This window comes from Peromyscus maniculatus, chromosome X (assembly GCF_049852395.1).
Source record: "Peromyscus maniculatus bairdii isolate BWxNUB_F1_BW_parent chromosome X, HU_Pman_BW_mat_3.1, whole genome shotgun sequence".
NCBI lineage: Eukaryota > Metazoa > Chordata > Mammalia > Rodentia > Cricetidae > Peromyscus > Peromyscus maniculatus.
In genome coordinates, this window is record NC_134875.1 from 20066396 (window position 1) to 20085991 (window position 19596).

Sequence of the window (19596 nt, forward strand, 5' to 3'; positions counted from 1 at the left end):
AGACTGGGATTTGCTCCTCGTATCAAGAGGCTGCTAGATGCTGACATTCTTACCCCACACCAGTTGGCTTGGAATATGCCTTTCCTCCATGTCCATAAACCAGGGACCTCAGATAATTAAGACAGTTCAGGATCTCTGGGAGGTAAAAAAATGGACCGAAATCATTCTTCCTTCTGTTCTAAATCCTTACACTTTGCTCAGTCTCCTAATGCCAGACAACCATGTTTTTAAAACCCAGTAAGTCCAGTTACCAATGAAAACAGCTCTGCCCCAGCCTCTATCAGAAATGTAGCTGTGTGGCCTCCCATTGTTGAAGTAACCAAGGGCTCTTGGAGTCCGAAGAGGGTAGAGCCCTTGCCCCTTCATCCTGATTCACTATCCATCTCAGTTGTGGATGGGAGGATCATTGCTTTCCCAGATAACTTGAATCCATCTGGAATGAACTAAAGCCTAAATGATGGGCATATCTGTGAGGGAACTTTTATTAATTAAATCATCTGAAGGATAAAGACCCACTAATAATCTGGATCTTTGAAGTGGGAAGATGCACCTTTAATCCAGATCTTTAGGGGTGGGAAGAGCCACCTTTAATTTGGACCACACCTTCTACTGGCAGTCTATATAAAATACATGGAGTAAGGAAGCTTGCTCTCTTTGCCTGCTTGTTCTTGCTCTTAATAGCAAGTCCATTCCTTCCCTGGCATTAGAGAACACTACTTCAGGATTCTGGTATATACTGAAGACCAGCTGAGACATCCAGCCTCATGGACTGAACAACCACTGGCTTCTTGGATTTAAATTGGTCGACAGCCATTGTTGGACTAGCTGGACCATAGCCTGTAAGCCATTCCAATAAATCATATATATATATATATATATATATATATATATATATATATATGTGTGTGTGTGTGTGTGTGTGTGTGTGTATGCATGTATGTAAATCCTCATAAGTTTTGATCCTCTAAAGAACCATGATTAATGCCGATTTTGGTACCAGAAGAGGTTTTAGAACCACAGAAATATAAGGATAACATTGTTGTTGTTGTTTTTCCAGACAGGGTTTCTCTGTGTAGTTTTTAGTGCCTGTCCTGGATCTCACTCTATTGACCAGGCTGGCCTCGAACTCACAGAGATCCTCCTGGCTCTGCCTCCTGAGTACTGAGATGAAAGGCATGTCCTGCTGCCACCTGGCATAAATTTTAAGCACATGGCATAGGTTTTCCAATTTGTCAACACCTACAGTTACTGAAGCCTCTCCTGGAAGCTCAGAGAGTTCTGAAAGCCCATGGTGTGACTAAAGGAAACAAATGCATTTGATTATTCTGATTCACCAGTTGTGAGCAGAAACAGAGTTGGTGACTCTACATAAAATTTTTGACAATTTGTGGAAAAACAAGGAAAATGATGATACTGGTTGGTTGGTCCTACCATTTCTGGATAAATTGACAAAGGAAAAGCCTGGGCTCCATGATCAAATTCAACCACTTTGCGCATCTCAGAATACGTTCAAGGACGATGAAATCAGTGGTAAAATTGACTGGCTTCAGATGTGCATAAACAGTCTAAAGACTTCTGTTTTGTTTCAATTGGAAGTAGATTCTTCTCTCATACAATACATCCCAGCCAGTTTCATTTCCCTCCCCTTCTCCCAGGTCCCCACAAACCCCCTTCCCCCAGATCTAATCCCCCTGTGTTTCCATTCAGAAAGGAGGAGGACTCCCAGAGACCACAACCAAATATGACAAGATAAGATACAGTAAGCCAAGGCAAAAGCTTTCATCGAGGCTAAAGTGTCCCAAGAGCAGACAAAAGAGTCAGAGATCGTTCCACTCCCACTGTTAGAAACAAGTCCCACAAGAACACCAAGCTAACAGCCATACCATGTACACAGAAGACCTGGCACAGACGTGTGCAGGCCGGTGCTTGTCACTTCAGTCTCTGTGAGCCCAGGTGAGCCCAGCATAGCTGATTCAGTAGGCCATGTTCTCCTGCTGTCCTCCATTCCCTCTGACTCCTATAGTCTTTCCTTTCCCTCCTCTACAGGGTTTCTTGAACTCCAAGGGAAGGGACCGAATGGAGACCTCCAATTTAGACTCCATACTTCTGGTTCTGGATCTCTGCACATGATCCCATCTGCTGCTGGAGGAAGTGTCTCTGGTGAGGACTGGACAAGGCACCAATCTGTGAGTATAGCAGAATATCATAGGGAATCATTTCATTGTTTTATTTACATTTATTTGTTTGTTTGTTTGTTTATTTGTTTAGCCTGTCATGTCTGGTTCTACCCTAGGTCTCTGGGCTATCCAGGCATTGTTGGGCATGGGCTCCTGCTCATGACATGGACGTCAAGTTAAACCAGACATTAGTTGGCCACTCCCACAAGCTCTGCACCACCATTCCCCCTCCCCCTGCATATCTTGCAGGCCGATTGTAGGATGAAGGTTTTGTGGCTTGGTTGCTGTCCACGTTTCTCTTTTAGTGGCCTGAAAAGTACCTTCCCATACCAGATACTAGACCATAGCTGTGATGATTCCATGAAGGTACCACCTAACTTCTCTACATTCAATGAGCTGTGTGGATATTGTCCTCTGTAATAAGGCCATCCTGCTATCAGTATTTGGAGGGCGACCTTCTGTCCTACCATGAGCCTGGGGTATTTGGGGAATTCCACGGAACACCTTTGGCCAAAGACTTGACTGAATGCAATCCCAGCTCCTTACTAGAAGCCTTGCGTGGCTACAAAAGATGTCCAGTTCAGATTCTGTACCCTCCATTACTCGGGATCCTCACAGTGTCACCCTTATAGATTTCAGAAATTTTCCACTGCACTAGGTTCCACACTACTCCCCAAGTTCCCCGCAATTCCAGCTGCCTCTCCCTGCAGTCTCTCCATATACCCCCAACCAGATTCCCCCTGTTCCCCTCCCCACCAGCAAACTCTACTCTATTGCCCTGTCCCAGGGGATCCCTGCAACTCTTATAAAGAACAGCATTTAACTGGGGCTGGCTTACCGTTTCAGAGGCTCAGTCCACTATCTTTGTGGCAGGGAGCATGGCAGCTGCAGGCACACACGGCAGTTTGAGTTATTGTTAGACACAAGGTTTGTTTTAAGTAAGTTTTATAAATCAAAGAATATTTTATTTCCCTCAAATTGGACTGATATTTTACTAAACACAAAGAAGGGGATATACATGTAAAATGGGGATCTTGAATATTTTCCTTCAAAAAAAAAAAAAAGAGGCTCAGTGCTGTGAGACACACCTATAGTACAAGGTATCTAGAAGGCGAGATGTGAAGATCACTTGAGCGCTGGAGTTCAAGACTGGTTTGGGAAACAGGGTTAGAATCTGTCTCAAAAACGAGACAAGACAGAAAAACCTATAACATAATACAATACCCAATTTGACATTCTATAATAGTATGTTTGTACCTGTTATGAGTGATTAAAAAATATGCAGAAGCCAAAACTTAAACTTAAATACTCTTTATTGATGATAAAATGATTTCACAGCGTTAGAGAAAAAAATTCACTTTTACAATGAAAGAGTTGAAACCTTGCTACAGAGGAATGGCTGCCAGTCACATGCCATTTTTATTTATTTGGAAAGTACAATAATACATTTTAAAAGCTTTTGAGAGAATTTGCAATCTTTTGCTTCTGCCTTTTTATGAAGAGGCACATAAACATGTTCAATTTTGAGATAAGTATTATACATATAGTACATATACATAAATACTATACATATATCAGCAAATCAAAATTAAAAATCACAGGCACTTTGGAGGCTGAGTTGTGAGGATCACTTGAGCTCAGAAATAGGAGACTAGTCTGGGTCACATGGTAAGATCATGTCTCCAAAATAAAACAAAGCAATACGCTAATGGCAAAAAAAACAAACTAATCTTTATTCACAAAAGTGAATTCACATTGCTGCACAGAAAAATCTCACTAATTAACAACAAAAGGGTTAAAACCTGGAAACATCAGAATAGGTGCTAGTTATTTGCTGTTCTCATTTTATTTAAATGTGAATTTCCACCATAAAAACATGCTTTTTATCTAACATTAGAATTATATTGTTCCACACAGGTTCATGTTTTCTTCAAAGAATCATGAAAATAGTATGGATTGAAGAGACTTTCGAATATTTGCAATCTCTTGCTGCTGCTGTCTCATAGAAGGAGAAAATAAAAATGATGAATTTTTAGTTATTATGCATATTTTAGTAAATAAAATACTTCAGTGCTTCTGCTAAATTTTATATATATATGTATAAAACTTCCAGATTAAAATATAACTTACCGTTTCCATCATGTATTTCTTTTGATACTCAGCTATTTCTTTTTTAAGTTCAACAAATGAAGCAGTAGTTTGATCATTATTATTCTTATCCTCAATGTTCTTCAAAATCTAAAACACAAAAGGCAAGTTCAGTTATAATCCATCGTGTTTCATCTTAGATTCTAAATTGTAAAATTCATTTTCACAAGTGAGACTTTATTAATACTCATCAATGGTTATTATTTATTCCATTTTTCAAAACATTATAAATTAGAAATGAATAATAATAATATAGAATGAAGTAAAATACATCAGATATGAATCAAATGTTGTTAAAGAGACGAAATTAGCATACTTTCTCCCAAACAAAGGTTTAATGAACTGTTAAGATCAAGATGAAGCAAAAGCAAACAAACAACAAAAATGTTGTGCAGTTTCACATGATTCCTAGGTATCTGGAGGCTCAAGAAGGAGAACAGAGATCTAGAAGTAAGCCTGAGCAACACAGTGGGACCTGACTCAAAGAAAAGCAAAGACAAAAGATATAGGATTAAGACTACAAGGTCCCAACAGCAAGATAAGTTTGAAATTTTCTAGTAGGTTTCCAAATGTCAGGTTATATTTTATTTGGACTAGTGGTAAATGTGACATGAATTCACTAAGGGAAGAAAATGATCTGTACTGTGGAAATCTTTTTAAATTACGTAAATTGAAAATTACATTTTTAATCTGTATATGGTAGGGCATACCCTTAATCCAAGCACTTGAGGGCCAAGACAAGTGGATCTCTGTGAATTCAAGGCTTGTCTGGCCTACATAGCAGGCCTGATAAGGCAATAGAGTGAGACCTGTCTCAGAAATATCACGTTTTAGCATTCAGGGTTTTTTACATTTAAAAAACTTCATATATATATATGAAGCATTTTTTAAGGCAGGGTCTCACTATGTAGCTCAGTCAATCCTCAAATTTTATATCCCCCTACCCTAGCCTCCTTAATACTCGCAGTATAGGCATGTACCATCACATCCAGCCAAAAGAAATCAATTTTAAACCTTTACTATCCACTCAATAAACTATTATTCTACTTCCTATTGTCCCCAATGTTAATTACTTAATAGAGTAATAATAATAACAATAACCATAGTAAGAGGAGATTGCTTCATTTTTCTTCAATGAGGAACAATATAAACAACAGTGCAAATAAGTTAAAATACAAATAGAAATGTAGCTTTCTGTATCTACAGAGTATAGAGTGGTAAAGATTTTAGTTTAGCTGGCAAATGAACAAGACATCAACAGATAAGGAGGACTGAAACATATTGGAGAACAACATTCCCAGATCACAGGAGTATAGTCTGTGGGGTGAGACAAAGCAGTTGTGTAGAGGTGGGGATTGTAGGTACATGGAGGAAATGGTGCTTAAAACGAGACTCAGTCATGGGGAATCTAAATAGCTAGAATGTATTTAAGAAACTTAAAACCACTGAGAAGTCACTGCTGGATGTGCAGGAAGGAAGAGATGTTGTAGAAAGACAACATGACAGACCTATGAAGGATGGACTGAAGAAGAGAAATCAGTTAAGAGTTTTCAAAGTACACAGATGATAAGGTTTCCTAGCAGAAAGAATGAACTAAGGTTAATAGCGATAAGAAAGACTTGATGAAATAATGAGCCACTGCACAGAAGCTCAATTTCAGAACCTAAAAGATATGGAAGAGTTAAACATTACACTAATGTTCCTAATGGTAAATGGGAACATTCAGTGATGATACTATTTAGGTGAAAGCTTGATTGGTGCTTTATCAAATATTGATACCAATCAAAAAACTGTTCCTACGGAATATTACAGAAAGCTGACAAAGTCTCTGCCTGAAAACAAAATAACTTTTGTTTCCATGAAAGATATTTTAAAAATTTTAATAACATACTTTTAACATCCTTTTAAAACTATTTAATATTGAGAACCAAATTTAGTAATATGCTTATGTATAAACAGGCAACTCTCAATCTAAAAATCTCCTCAGCAGTCTAGTACTATCTTGGTTACCTCTAATGATTATAAAGTAGCATTACAGTCATTTTTGGTCAGTGTAACATTCCAGAACTGAGGATGTCAGAAAGTACTTCTACAATACATTTGAAAAGAAAAAGTCCACAATTTCAATCCAGTATTTCCTATTCAACAAACACTGGGATGCAAATACAGATGATAATGTAGAACTGATTCACAGACTTGATCTCCGATAAACAGAAAATGGCGACTCAAGAGTTAATCAGCTATGACTATGATGCATGGCAAGTACATTGTTAGGTAAAATTACTAATTTGCATTTCCTATCTTGAATAATCATCACAAAACAATTAGAGCTCTACAACTATACTTAACACTTTTGTCCATAACAATTCAAAGTGAAAAGCAGTTAAAATTTCATATTCAAATGTTTCCCTAATCAGCTGGAAAATCAACATTATACACAAATTGTCTGAGGTGTTCCATTTCTGGGTACAACATACCTGTATGTATCGTGTAACCATCTGCATAATTAGTTTCATTCTCTGCATCTGTTTAATTTTGCACTGTCTTAGCACCATTTTCTGTTGTTGGAAAATATTCTACAAATATAAAAAACACTTATGTATTTTAGTAAAATATTTTTGTTGTTCTTCTAAGCTTTATATTTTATAGTTAAACGCTGTATCTCTAAGCTACATTCTCACCCTTAAAGCAAAAGAATAATTCCATACTGAAGTCAAAAGAAATAATTTGAAAATGAATACATTTAACATTTGACTTTGACAAAGATTATGTCTAAGTTTAAGTAATTTTATAAATAATTAATATGCAATGTAATGATCCTACCATTCATTGAAAAGGAATTGTTTAACTTTTTGAGACAGGGTCACCCTATATTGAACACGCTAGCTGGGACTTGTGCTTCTTCCTTAGTCTCCCAAATATCTGTCATTACCAGCATGCACCACCACATGAGAACAAGTAGAAAATCTTCATATCCAAGTAAGAGCTCATTCTCTGAAATCTCAATGTCTACAATATAATTAATTTTAACTCTCTCACTTTTACTCTTCTAAACCCCGAGTTTGGAAAATTCAACTCTAGCTAGTCTTCTTGGTGGAAACATTTTCACTACCTGATGACCTTATTTCACTATGTATACAGAAACATCACAAAGAAAACATCAAGTCTCTCTTTACCAACCTGTATCTGTCTATGCTCTCATTTCTCAGGATACAGTATCTTTACCATGTTCTGTCTCACAAGCCCATTCAAACTCAAGAACTCAGCTTTTACCTCCTCTACTTTCCATTTGAAATTTAACCCTATAGCCAGGCCAGTTAATTTCTGTCTGCCATATCAGCAGCTTGGGGGCAATGAAGCATGAGGATCACAAGGACAAGGCATACCTGAACCACACGCCAGCCTGGGAAATTGAATGAAACCTTGTCTCATAAGGAAAAGTAAGAAATGTCTGTGGATATAGCTTAGTGCTAAGTGGCATTTGCTATCATGGATGAAACCCTAGGTTCTAATTTCAGGGCCCCAGGACCACAAAAAAGTAAATAATTAATTTGTCTACAGATCATTCCTTTTGCCAGGCAGTGGTGGCACACACCTTTAATCCCAGCACTTGGGAGGCAGAGGGAGGTGAGTCCGAGGCCAGCCTGGTCTACAGAGGGAGTTCCAGGATAGCCAGGGATGTTACACAGAGAAGCCCTCTCTCAAAAAACCAAAACAACAACAAAAAGATTATTCCTATTAACACACAAACACGTTATCTCTCTTAGCTCAAAAAGCCAAATCACACAAGAATCTCTACAAACCTGTTTCATTTGTTCTCCTACTAAGCAGTCCTTTCTTTCCTGTTCTGTCCTGTACCCATTCTAATTCTAATTCCTTTTATTTTTTCAGACAGTCTTACTGTCTTGTCTGGATCACACTCTGTAGACAAGGCTGGCCTCGAACGGAGAGATCTACCTGCCTTGGCCTTGCAAGTGTTGGGACTAAACTCGTCACTACCACACCTGCTTCTAATTAGTTTTGTACTCATTTTTCCAACCAAATCATTCTATCCAATACACCAATGACTTCCTGTTGTTAAATCTAGCTTATCTGGTCTATAGGCAGTATATGGCACAATTAAGGGTCTTTTCTTTATAAATACTTCCTTCATTTGGGGTAGTTGAATTTCTACCAACTAGGCCCCTAGTGGCCTATCCTCAGACTTTCTATTTACATTTTTAATCACTCCCTTGGTGATTTCATGTAGGATTATGGTTAAAAAACTGCATTTAAGCGGAGAATTTTAACTTTGTAGCTTTAGTTCAGCGTTCTCTCCTGAATCTCAGACTTATATACAAGTCATTGGCCTAGTCACCCACTTCCTAGACAAAATTTCTTGTGTACCTCAAATTGAACATTTGCAAAACTAAGCTGACCAATGAAGTCCAAAATTATATGATATGACCTGTTTCCCCAGATCTTAGGTTTAATTTTTTGATGATTATAAGCAATGAAAGAAGAAAATATAAAGAGTAACTAATACAGCTATATAATGTGTGAGGGGGACTTGAGTTGTGTTACAGCTCTGGACATTGAAAGTAAACCGTTTCCTGTACTGGTGCTGTGGTTTGGCCGTGGTGTGATTCACTAGTTTGTAAAAGGCCCTGTCTTCAGTTTCACATCACAAGAAGCAGGGAGCAAGGGTATGGGGGAGCAATGGAGAAGGAAGAGGGACAGAAAAGAGAGAAAAAGAAAGGAAAGAAAGGAAGGAGGGAAGGGAAAAAGGGAGGGAGAGAGGAAAGGAATAAAGGAAAGAAAAGCTAAACCAAATCATAATCTAAGTACAGTGTGTTTTTTCAGGAATGGGCAAATGACCACAAAGAACTCGGTGATGCTGTTCTACCAGCAGTAGTGAGAAAGTCTGTCTCAGTCCACTGCATGTTCCAATGTTGGAGGAAACATAGGATTGGAAGGATTAACTTAGTAACCCCAAGAATAACTTGCAACAACATCAAGAAAGATAGTTCCTAAAATACCCCCGTTTTCCATTCAACCGTACCTAAATCTAACTTACCCACGATTTGTTTCACAGCAAGAAGTAAACCACCTTCAGTCTTTCAAAAGTTTCTTTTGTTTGAAATGATAAGAATCCCAGCTACTATAAGGAGCCCAGTGGAATCTGTGGTATATTTGCCTATACTTCTGTGGTTACGGTTCTGCAGGACCAGAACTGGGTAACAGTGGGTAATGCACCTTGGGTTAGCTCCCCAGGCCTATTGAAGGCGAGCATCTAGAGTCCTACTTGAAATCTTGCTATCAAAGATTAATTATAAAGCTAATTGCGATACCAACAATTAGGTTTTCTTGCTGTTTCTTGTATTTCTGCTTCTCCAAATCCCACTGCTTAAACAGATGCATCAACTGCGGGTAATACTTATTGTTAACTTCCAGCCTGTAAAACATAAGAATGAAGGCTCACATTTTATACCAATATGAAAATAATAAAAACAAAATTGAATCAACATATTTTATGCTATAAAAAAGAAAGAAATCATAACACTTTCACAGTTTAAATATTCTGGTGGGAACCCAAGAGTAAAAGTAGATTTATATAGATTCTATAATACTTATTTCCCTTACTAAAAATCTTGTCATATGGTTTGCCTCTTGAAATCGAAGGAAATTTTAGCATATATATGTATATATAAAATATAAGCATACATATATATCATGTATATATCTCCCATATATATACATAAACACATATACATATAAACACACATATTTCAAGGGAAGATCAATTTCATCTCCAAATAATTTTTCACTTTTTCTACAGTTTCCAATAAAAAGCAAATTACTTCAGCTGGGTGGTGTTGGCACATATCTTTAATCCCAGCACTCAGGAGGCAGAGGCAGGCAGATCTCTGTGAGTTCGAGGCAAGCCTGGTCTACAGGAAAGCTCCAGGACAGCCATGGCTAAACAGAGAAATCCAGTTTCAAATTAAAAAAAACTACAAAATGTAAATTATTTCTAAGTAGAAATATTTTACTAATCCCTTTGGCAGATGTGATTCAGTACAAAGAATAGTTAGGTAAATTAAAATAACACAAATTATTTTTGATGTAAAATGAACTATAGTTTACATTGTCCACACAGTTAACTAAAAGACATTTAATAGTTTGTGTGTCATCTACCATTTACATAATAAATGTTTTTCCAGAGTGAACATGAATTACTTTTAAAATAATAACTCTCTCAATTGTTCTTTGGAAGGAAGAGCATGTAACCTTCACTGACTTCCACGAAATATGTCTCACTTCTATGAAGACATGGGATTATTGTTAGGATTCTGCCACTCCTCCGGTTGTATGACCACACATGCGCAGTTCAAGAGCTAAGCAAGGGGACTTACATCATCACTATGCTGCGCATTACGCAAATGCGTGCAGTGCAGTCAGGTAATCTGCACATGCATGGCATAGCTTCTTAAGCCCACATGCGCATGTGCAGGGAAATCCTTAAAAAGCTGATCACAGACTCTTCCCCTCTCTCTTCTCCTCCCACCTCTGTCCCTTCTCCTCACGTATCTCTTCCACAGGCCTGCCATGCTCTCTTTTGTCCGGCCCCAAGATAAAGCTCTGAGACTGGGTTTTCTCATGCCTCGTGACCTTTCCTCGCAAAGTAAAAGCACTGTATTTAAAATCAACAGCTGTACTACTACTTACTTAGAGAAAATTCAATTGAAACATTTCACTGGAGATTCCAATAGACAGGTGATACTATTTTCATAAGTAATTTGCACCAATATATACTCAGAGATGATATAAACTTGGCGCTTAAAAATGCCAGCAAACTTACATTCGCTGTTGTTTGGTTCCCCAAACTTGTTTCATCTTGTAGCTACTCTTTTTGGAAACAGTTTCAGAGAAGATTTGCACTCTTCTTCTCTTTTCAAGAAGAGATTTACTAATCCCATCTATATCGAAAATAAAGGTTGATGTTAAAAATAGCTTCAATTGTTCCTAAATATTCAAGTATATATATAGATATAGATATATAGATATGGCTAAAGATTATTAAACAATATCACAGACACTTAAAATTAAATTGAAATATATCACCAACATGGTGCACAAAAAGTTTCCCACTTTAGAGTACTTAGAATTTTGCATTTTCAGACTAGGGATGGACAACCAGTGAAGTCAATGCAAATAACATAAAATACACAAACCTCTGAAATCCAAAATATTTTTGGCCCTATATATTTTGGATGAGAAATGTTCAACCTTACCTTAGTTCTGATTTTCCTAAAGGAAGAAAATTTTAAAATTAGACACAATAATAATGAACCCAGGAGAAAAATGTTGAAGATAAATTTTAAGTGCTTCACAAACAGTTTAGCACAAGGGAAATACTTCTAAATTCAAAAAAATAATATCCCACTGACATCAGCTTTATTAGCCAGCATTTGAACAGTGGTTAGAAGTCAAACTTTTAACTACAGAAATGATACTGAAGTATTGTCTTATAACTCAAGCTTTAAAATACATAAAATTACTCTCTTGAGTATTATAATCCAAGTCATGATTTAAAAAATAAGATATTTGTTTAAAATATTGTCAATGATAATCCTAAATATATTTTTATAAAAACTAGCAAAATACCGAAGATGGAAAAATAGCTTTTGTCTGGGGAAATGGCTCAGTGTTTAAAATGTCTTCTATGCCAAACATGAGGCCCTGAGTTTGAATCCCCACCACCCACATAAAAGCCAGCTGTGATGTTGTGTGTCCCTGACCATAGCACTGAGGGGCAGAGACAGGCAGCTCCTTCGGACTCCTTGGACATTCAATCTCTCCGAAATGATGAGGTGCAGATACAAAGAGATCCTCTCTCAAGAAAAAAGGAAGGCCCTGGAGAGATTTCTCAGTGGTTAACAGCATTGGTTGCTCTTCCAGAGAACTCGGGTTCATTTCCCCTGCACACACACATGGTGCCTCACAATGATCTATACCTCCATTCCTAGAGGAATAAATTCTTTCTTCTGGCTCTTGAAGGCAAGAGACAGGCTTGTTTTGCATGCATATATGACGGCAAAACTATCTCTCTCTCTCTCTCTCTCTCTCTCTCTCTCTCTCTCTCTCTTCACACACACACACACACACACACACACACACACACACACACACACATATGAAATGACTGAGGAAGACATTCCAATTTCAACCTCTGGCTGCCACAGGAGATCTACAGTTTAAGCCTAGACTGGGCTTCAGATCAAGTTCCAGATCAACTCGAACTACATAGTAAGATCCTGTCTTAAAAACAAGGAAGCAACACAAAATTAACAAAGTAATTAACAAAATACTATATAAAAGGGAGTTTATACAAGTGATGAACAGTATTTAAATTTCAGATCTTTCCTTTTCACAACTTTTATTTTCGATTTTCTTCACTTGATGTAGATGAATGTTTTGCATGCATGTATGTATATATAACTTGTATGTGCCCACAGAGATCAGAAGAGGGAGTAAGATCCTCCAGAACTGGGGTTAGAAATGGCTGTGAGCTACCATGAAGATGCTGGGAACAGAACTCAGGTCATTTACAAGGGAAGCAATCAGTCTTAACCGATAAGCCAGTACCCTCACATTTTTGGATATAAAAGTAATTATAAAGGGGTTGGAGAGATGGCTCAGTGGTTCCAAGTGCTTGCTGCTCTTTTGAGGACTTGAGACCATTTCCCAGTTCCATGTTACACAGCTCACAACTGCCTTTAACTCCAGCTCCAGGATATCCTACTCCATCTTCTGAGCGTGACAGACACTTACACGTGCACATACCCCCCAAGGAGACACATAATTAAAAAGAAAATAAATCTTAACAAATAATAATGAAGAATTTTATTAGTCTTAGGATCCTGCTCTCCTATACAGAAAAGGGAATTCAGCAAGAGTCTTACAAAATACATTTTGGAAATGAAAACCTGATACATAGAATCACTTGTGGGAACTATTAGTCTGGGAATAGAAAGAATTGTAAAATTTTCTCCATCTATTTTTTCTTCTAAAATTCTATATGAGACTCACAGGTCTAAAGGCATCATTTTTACTTTGTTTTAATCATGGAAAATTTTAAGCGGCAAAATTTATGTTTTTAAATCACAAAATTCATGTGAAATCCAGTGCTAAGAAAGCATTAAATGACAGTTCTATAGAACACCGATTAACATGTCCTTTTACATAAATTAATATATAGTGTTAACATACTTATATCCAAAAAACATACCTCTGAATTTATCCAACATAGTGTGTATTTCATCTCTGTGAAGAAATTACAATAAAAATTAAAGCTGGAAATATAGTTCAGTGGTGGAACATTTGCCTAGCACACACAAAACTTTACACAAAAAGTTCTTTTAATTATTTATAATATATAGCATATGGGTTGGAACAAATGTCACATGCAACATAACATAAACTATTTCTTAGACAACTAAAGTAAACCTTTGTTAATATTTTATTGCTGACAATTCATACACGTATATCCCCATTACTTTTTTTATCTGTCTCTCACTCTTGCTGAACCCCTTCTTCCCAACTAACTAGGTCTCAAGGAGTCCAGGCTAGGTTGAAATACGTATATAGCTGAAGATGACCTCGGATTTCTGATCTACCTTCATCCACCTCTCTAGAGCAGGAATCACAGGCACTACATTTGAAGTACTCTATTGAACTGGCAAAAAAAAGTATTTGAAAATTTTACCCCATAGCTTCATCCACTTCTGCAGGAGGGCATTCCCTCTCATCTTTGTTCAACACTGGGCTCTTTTCTGTATTAACAATACAAATGAAAAACACATTGGAAATTAATTATGTTATATTACTAATAGTTAGCAAAGTGCTATCTTCATTTGCATTTCTCTGGAACTTTTCTCAATGTAAATTTTTGAAGCAGCTACAGAAATGAAATAATTTCTTTGCAGGTTTTATGAAATCAATTCACAATTTGTCAGCATTTTATATGACCAATTTTCAAGTCTTCCTGGGGTAAAACCATTTTAAGTTCTTCATTATTTCTCAATATACCGGGACTACAGAGCCAAGAGAAGCTATATGCATCACTAAAACTCCAGTAGAGAAATGTACATCTAAAATTAGAAATGAAAGTATCAGGAAATCTGAGACTAGGTAACAATCAGATGAACTCCAGGACACCATCAATGCCCAACACTGGATATGCTGTACCTTCAGACAGAGCCTTCTTCAAAACACTCAGACCATCTTCTTCATCATCAAAGTCAAAAAGCACTAAGCGCTCCTTCTTGCCTACAGACATAACTCTACCAAAATCCCTTCTTCTGTTGACAAACGATCAGATGTTTTCTTAGTTGAAACACAAAGGTAAAGAATCTCAGAAGTCATGGAAATCCAAAGGTATCATTTAAATAAATGCTAAATTTAAAATGTCAAAAAAACAAATAAGAATTATCTTTGTTCATTGAAAGATTAAGTTTTTTCCTCTTTTTACATTGATTTTTTAATAATTTTCCTATATTACTGATAATTTCATATACATATTCAATACATGTGACATGTATGCACATTTCCCCCTCTCCATCTCCTCCTGTATCCTACTCAACATGTCTCTATCCAAACTTTGATTTCTTTTTTTAAAAAAGTATCCTTTTTAACCAAAGCAAACAATTTGTCATTTCTCAATTTTAAAAATGCAAAATTGGCCACAACCTACACTATATGAGTCCCCCCCTCCAACAAAAAAAAAGAGCAAAATATTTCTGTTCTTAACGTCTGGGACATCTGAATTTTGGTCCTATGTCTCACCGATTCTTTTTAAAAAGTGAGCAAGTCTGTAGCCCAGTTTTAAAGTAAAATCATGGTGCTATCAGAAATCAACCTGGGCAAATATGTGTTCATGGAAAAAGATCGTATGGTCTATTCACAACAAACACCCACCACCATAACCACCACTCCTCCCACAGAAAGACCAGACATTCGAGAAGCTGGGTATTTGAGGAAGCTGAGTATTTCAAACATCAGAAGATATTTAAAGATTGCAGGTTCAAGGCCAGTCTAAGCTTGACAAGGCCTGAGCTACAAAGGGAGATCCCACCCTACAGAAACAAACCGCAACTGACAGAAGAAGCTGACCGTGGTGGTGCAGGGCTCTAATCCCAGTATGTGGGAGATTGGGCCTGGAGGATCAGTGGTTAGAACCCACCCTGGGTTACTTATTAATCCCTTGCAATGTCTCCTCTGTTTTTCCTTTTCCTTCGCCACGCCCCTCTCTCCACCATCCACACCGTCCGCATCAAACCAGCAGACCACATGGAGGGAAACGAAGATGGGTCCTCAGTTTGTGTCTAAGGGATCTGGGCCCCACCCAGAAGCATGGGGGCAGCCCCCACAGCTCCTCCCCAGGGCTCCATGTTCCGCAGACCCCGGTCCTGCCCACCCCACCCCCATCCCCTCACCCCACCCCGCTCTCGGCTTCTACCGCCAGGCTCCGTGAGTGTGTCCTCCAAGGGTTGCCCATCCTCGAAGGCCGCGGCCTGTTCATCCCTCGGCCGTTAGTGAGGTTCTCCGCCTCCGTTCTCCTGTCAGAAGTCACGGGAACGACTTCCTGCCAGAGGTCACCGGCCCGTCCGGAGGATTTTCCTCACTAAGCACCGCCTCCTCAAGTGACCCCAAGCCCTCAGCCGAGCCGAACTCGCTTACTGGGCATCGGGCAGTGAGCACCCTCACGTCGGCCCCCTCCGGCACTCGGCGCCCCGACTGAGAAAGCTGCTGTGCCAGCGCCACCGCGGCCAGAGGACCTTTGGGATTTGAGCGGGAGAAGAGGCAGGCTCCTCAGGGCGCTCGCTGATTGGCTGAACGGCCGCACATGCGCACATAGAGTGCGAGGCCAACTCCGCTGGAAGGGCAAACGGGTTGATCCTGATGGCGTCTTCAGCCCTGGGAACGGACCACTGACTTCAGGACAAATGCTTTCCAGTTTCTAGGTCTATACTCCTTTACACGCTTGAAAATGAAAGGAAAACGTGTAAAATACGAAGCAAAGCACGAAACTCTGTCAGTTTCTAGGTTTATACTCCTTTACATGCTTGAAAATGAAAGGAAAACGTGTAAAATACGAAGCATGGCACTGCTACCTTATTTCAACTGTAGAGGCCCTTGTATGAATTTTTGTTTTGATTTATGTATGTATATATTTAATGTGTGTGTTTTTCCTGCATGTACATAGGCACACCACATTTCTGGTCCTCCTGTCTCTACCTACTGACACTGATTACAAGAGTGTTCTCTGTCTCTCTCTCTCTCTCTCTCTCTCTCTCTCTCTCTCTCTCTCTCTGTCTCTGTGTGTCTCTCTCTGTCTCTCTCTGTCTCTGTCTGTCTCTCTGTCTCTCTCTGTCTCTTTCTATATGTGTGTCTCTGTCTCTGTCTCTCGCTCCTTCTGTCTCTCTGTCTCTCTCTCTCGATCTCTATCTCTATCTCTCTCTCTGACATGTTTATGAGTATTTACCATCATGTATATCTATGAACCACATGCATGCATGCCTGATGCTCACAGAAGCCAGAAGAGAGCACTGATTCTCTGAAACTGGAGATATGCATAATTGGGAGCCATCATTTGGGAGCTTCGAACCGGAGTCCTCTGCAAGAGCAATAAGTGCTCTTAACAGCTGAGCCATTTTTCCAGACCAGTCTTGTATGCACTTTATGTGAGCGAGGGCATTTCTCCCAAAAGCTGTTTGCTTTCACTGTTTTCCTACCTGTGCACTGTTAAAAAAGAAAAAGGCTAAACTTGAAAAGAGCAAAGAGAGCTCTATGGGATGGTACAGTGGGAGGAAAAGGAAGGGGGAAGTTATGTAATTCTAGTATAATCACCAAAAAAGGAAATAATTTTAATGGCCATTTTTGTACCCTTTGCATCCAGAAAAAGAAAATAACTGACATAGTTTTTACAGGGACTGCTTTAGTCTTATAAGTTGATTAAGAAAAAAATGACATCCTGATGATTTTGCAGCATCCTAATGAGAAAGGAACTGACTTTCCCCACTAAGTAAAAAATAATTCGGAATTAAGAGTATGTGTGTCCACATGTTCTTCTGAGTACACATATGTGCGCTCTCTCTCTCTCTCTCTCTCTCTCTCTCTCTCTCTCTCTCTCTCTGTGTGTGTGTGTGTGTGTGTGTGTGTGTGTGTGTGTGTGTAGGCGGTTATAATGCATAGCCTCATCATTCTCCATCTTAAATCTTGAGACAGGGTCTCACTGAACCTGCAGGTCACCAGTTCCACTACCTGGCTAGCCAGCAAGCTCCAGGGATCTCTCTGCCTGTCTCCACCTACCCAGCAATGGCCTGCCAGCCTGGATTTTTAAAGTGGATTCTAGGGCTCCCACTTTAAGTCCATATTCTTGCAAGGCGAGAACTTGACCAAAAGAGCCATCTCCCTAGCCCCTCTCTGTGAGTTTTGTTGTTGTTACTGCCATTGTTTGCTTGTATTTCTCTAATCACTCCTAAGATTAGGCACACAAAACGTTAGTGAGGACTTTGTTCCTGTTTTCTCAAAACTCCTAATTGGGTTTTTTGCTCACTTTACAGTCCAGACTTAACTGTATGAGTTGCATAAATCAACTTTAGATTTGTAGTGCTTTTGCTGGATTTTCACCACTGAAGATCAAACTCATGTTTATTACACTGCACCCTACCACTGAGCTACATCATCAGCTGATATAGTTCTGTATGCTGAGTATTCGCCCCTATGTGTTTTAAAGAAAACTACTGTGAATCATAAAATTATTCCCCTGTACTATAGGGTCTAAAGGGATTTGGTGCCCTCTTCTGGCCTCTTTGGAACATACCAGGCACACATTTGGTACACATAAATACATGCATGCAAAAAGCCCCTGTACCCAAAATGTAATTTTCTTTTTTTGATTTTTCAAGACAAGATTTCTCTGTGTGGCCCCAGCCATCCTGGAACTCACTCTATGAACCAGGCTGGCCTCGAACTCGGAGATTCACTCATCTCTGCTTCCCAAGTGCTGGGATTAAAGGTGTAACCACCACCACCACCTGGCAATAAATTTTAAAAAATTAAAATAATCTCCTATGACTCTTTTCCTTCTGTTGTGTTGCCTTGTCCAGCTTCGGTGTGAAGGCTTCTGCCTGGTCTTATTGTATCTTGTTTTGTTGTCTCCTGCAGATCTGATCTTTTCTTATAGGAGACAGAGTGGGAGCGGATCCGGAGGAGAGGGGAGGTGGTGGGGAGCTGAGAGCATGGAGGAAGGGAAACTGTGGGTGAGATTTATTATAGGAGAGGTGTGGTGGTAATCTAATTGTACTGAATTATTATTTTGAATATGTTAATAAATAAAGTTGTCTGGGGGTCAGAGCTATTAGAGCCATAGCAAGAATGTGGCGGTGGTGGCACACGCCTTTAATCCCATAAGATCTCTGTGTGTTCAGGGATATAGCCAGCATTGGAGACATATGCCTTTAAGACCTAGGGGGCTGTACATTCAGACAGTGACGAGGCAGTCATGTGTTTGGGTTTACAACCAATGAGAAGGCAGAACAACATACTATAAAAAAACGAACCGACAGGAAGTAGGTCTCTTTTCGCGAAGCTGGGACAGCAGGAGGAAGGGTGAGATTTTAGCTCTGAGCTCTGACCTCTCGGCTTTCTCTTTTACATTGTTTCTGTGTTTCTTATTTAATAAGACGGTTGGTTACATCTACATCTGGCGCCCAACGTGACAAGAATCCATTAAAAACTGCTTGGCTTGGCGGCAGGTCCGCTTTCCCGCAAGGGCGGCAGGCCGCGCGGCCGGCGTCGATCGGCTTCTTAGTCCAAGCAGCGGCTTCTTTGCCTGGGTCTAGTTCTGCTTGACCTCAGGCTGGACTATCGGTGAGCTGCTTGCTTAAATCCTGCTTGCTTAAAGCCGGTGCTACAAACAACTCAGACCTGCCCTGCCGAACAGGGCCCTGCCTGTAAATCCAACGCACGTGGTCGGAGCTTAAGGAAGTCAGACCCAAGCCTTGACTCGGCACAAGAGGGAACACGTGGCTGCATTTAAACTTTAGCCAGCTACGCTTTCTTGTTCTCTCTCTCTCTCTCTCTCTCTCTCTCTCTCTCTCTCTCTCTTTCTCTTTGGATTTACACCTGGGACACTAGGTGGCTGCTTTGAAAATCCCCTCAGATTTCTACTGTTCTACGCAGATTTGGTAAGTCATAACATATCAGATATTTTAAAGGAAACTAT

General features: G+C 39.3%; 1 protein-coding gene across 6 annotated transcripts; it reads right to left on the minus strand.

The window, feature by feature from the left end:
- Positions 1-1826: 1826 nt before the first annotated feature.
- LOC143270833 (synaptonemal complex protein 3-like) lies at positions 1827-16168 on the minus strand. Of its 6 annotated transcripts, XM_076561983.1 has the most exons (10): positions 15826-16014; positions 14556-14693; positions 14074-14140; positions 13597-13631; positions 11167-11284; positions 9660-9759; positions 6803-6901; positions 4308-4415; positions 3016-3062; positions 1827-2184 (listed from the first exon to the last, which is right to left on the minus strand). In XM_076561983.1, exons 2-9 carry the CDS (start codon positions 14644-14646, stop codon positions 3036-3038), a joined length of 645 nt encoding a protein of 214 aa, XP_076418098.1. In that variant the 5' UTR covers positions 14647-14693; positions 15826-16014; the 3' UTR covers positions 1827-2184; positions 3016-3035. The 6 variants fall into 6 exon arrangements, with proteins under 6 accessions (XP_076418098.1, XP_076418094.1, XP_076418093.1 ...); XM_076561979.1 differs by lacking the exons at positions 1827-2184; positions 3016-3062; positions 15826-16014 and adding exons at positions 3473-4172; positions 16047-16168; XM_076561978.1 differs by lacking the exons at positions 1827-2184; positions 3016-3062 and adding an exon at positions 3473-4172 and having other exon boundaries at positions 15826-16013.
- Between the last annotated feature and the right edge of the window lie 3428 nt (positions 16169-19596).

Coding starts and splice junctions, on each gene's coding strand:
- LOC143270833 (XM_076561979.1), bottom strand. CDS start 14,646: ATGTCTGTAGGCAAGAAGGAGCGCTTAGTGCTTTTTGACTTTGATGAT. Junction 14,141..14,555: donor GAAGAAGGCTCTGTCTGAAG/GTACAGCATATC, acceptor TTGTTAATACAG/AAAAGAGCCCAGTGTTGAAC. Junction 9,760..11,166: donor GGAACCAAACAACAGCGAAT/GTAAGTTTGCTG, acceptor TATGTTTTACAG/GCTGGAAGTTAACAATAAGT.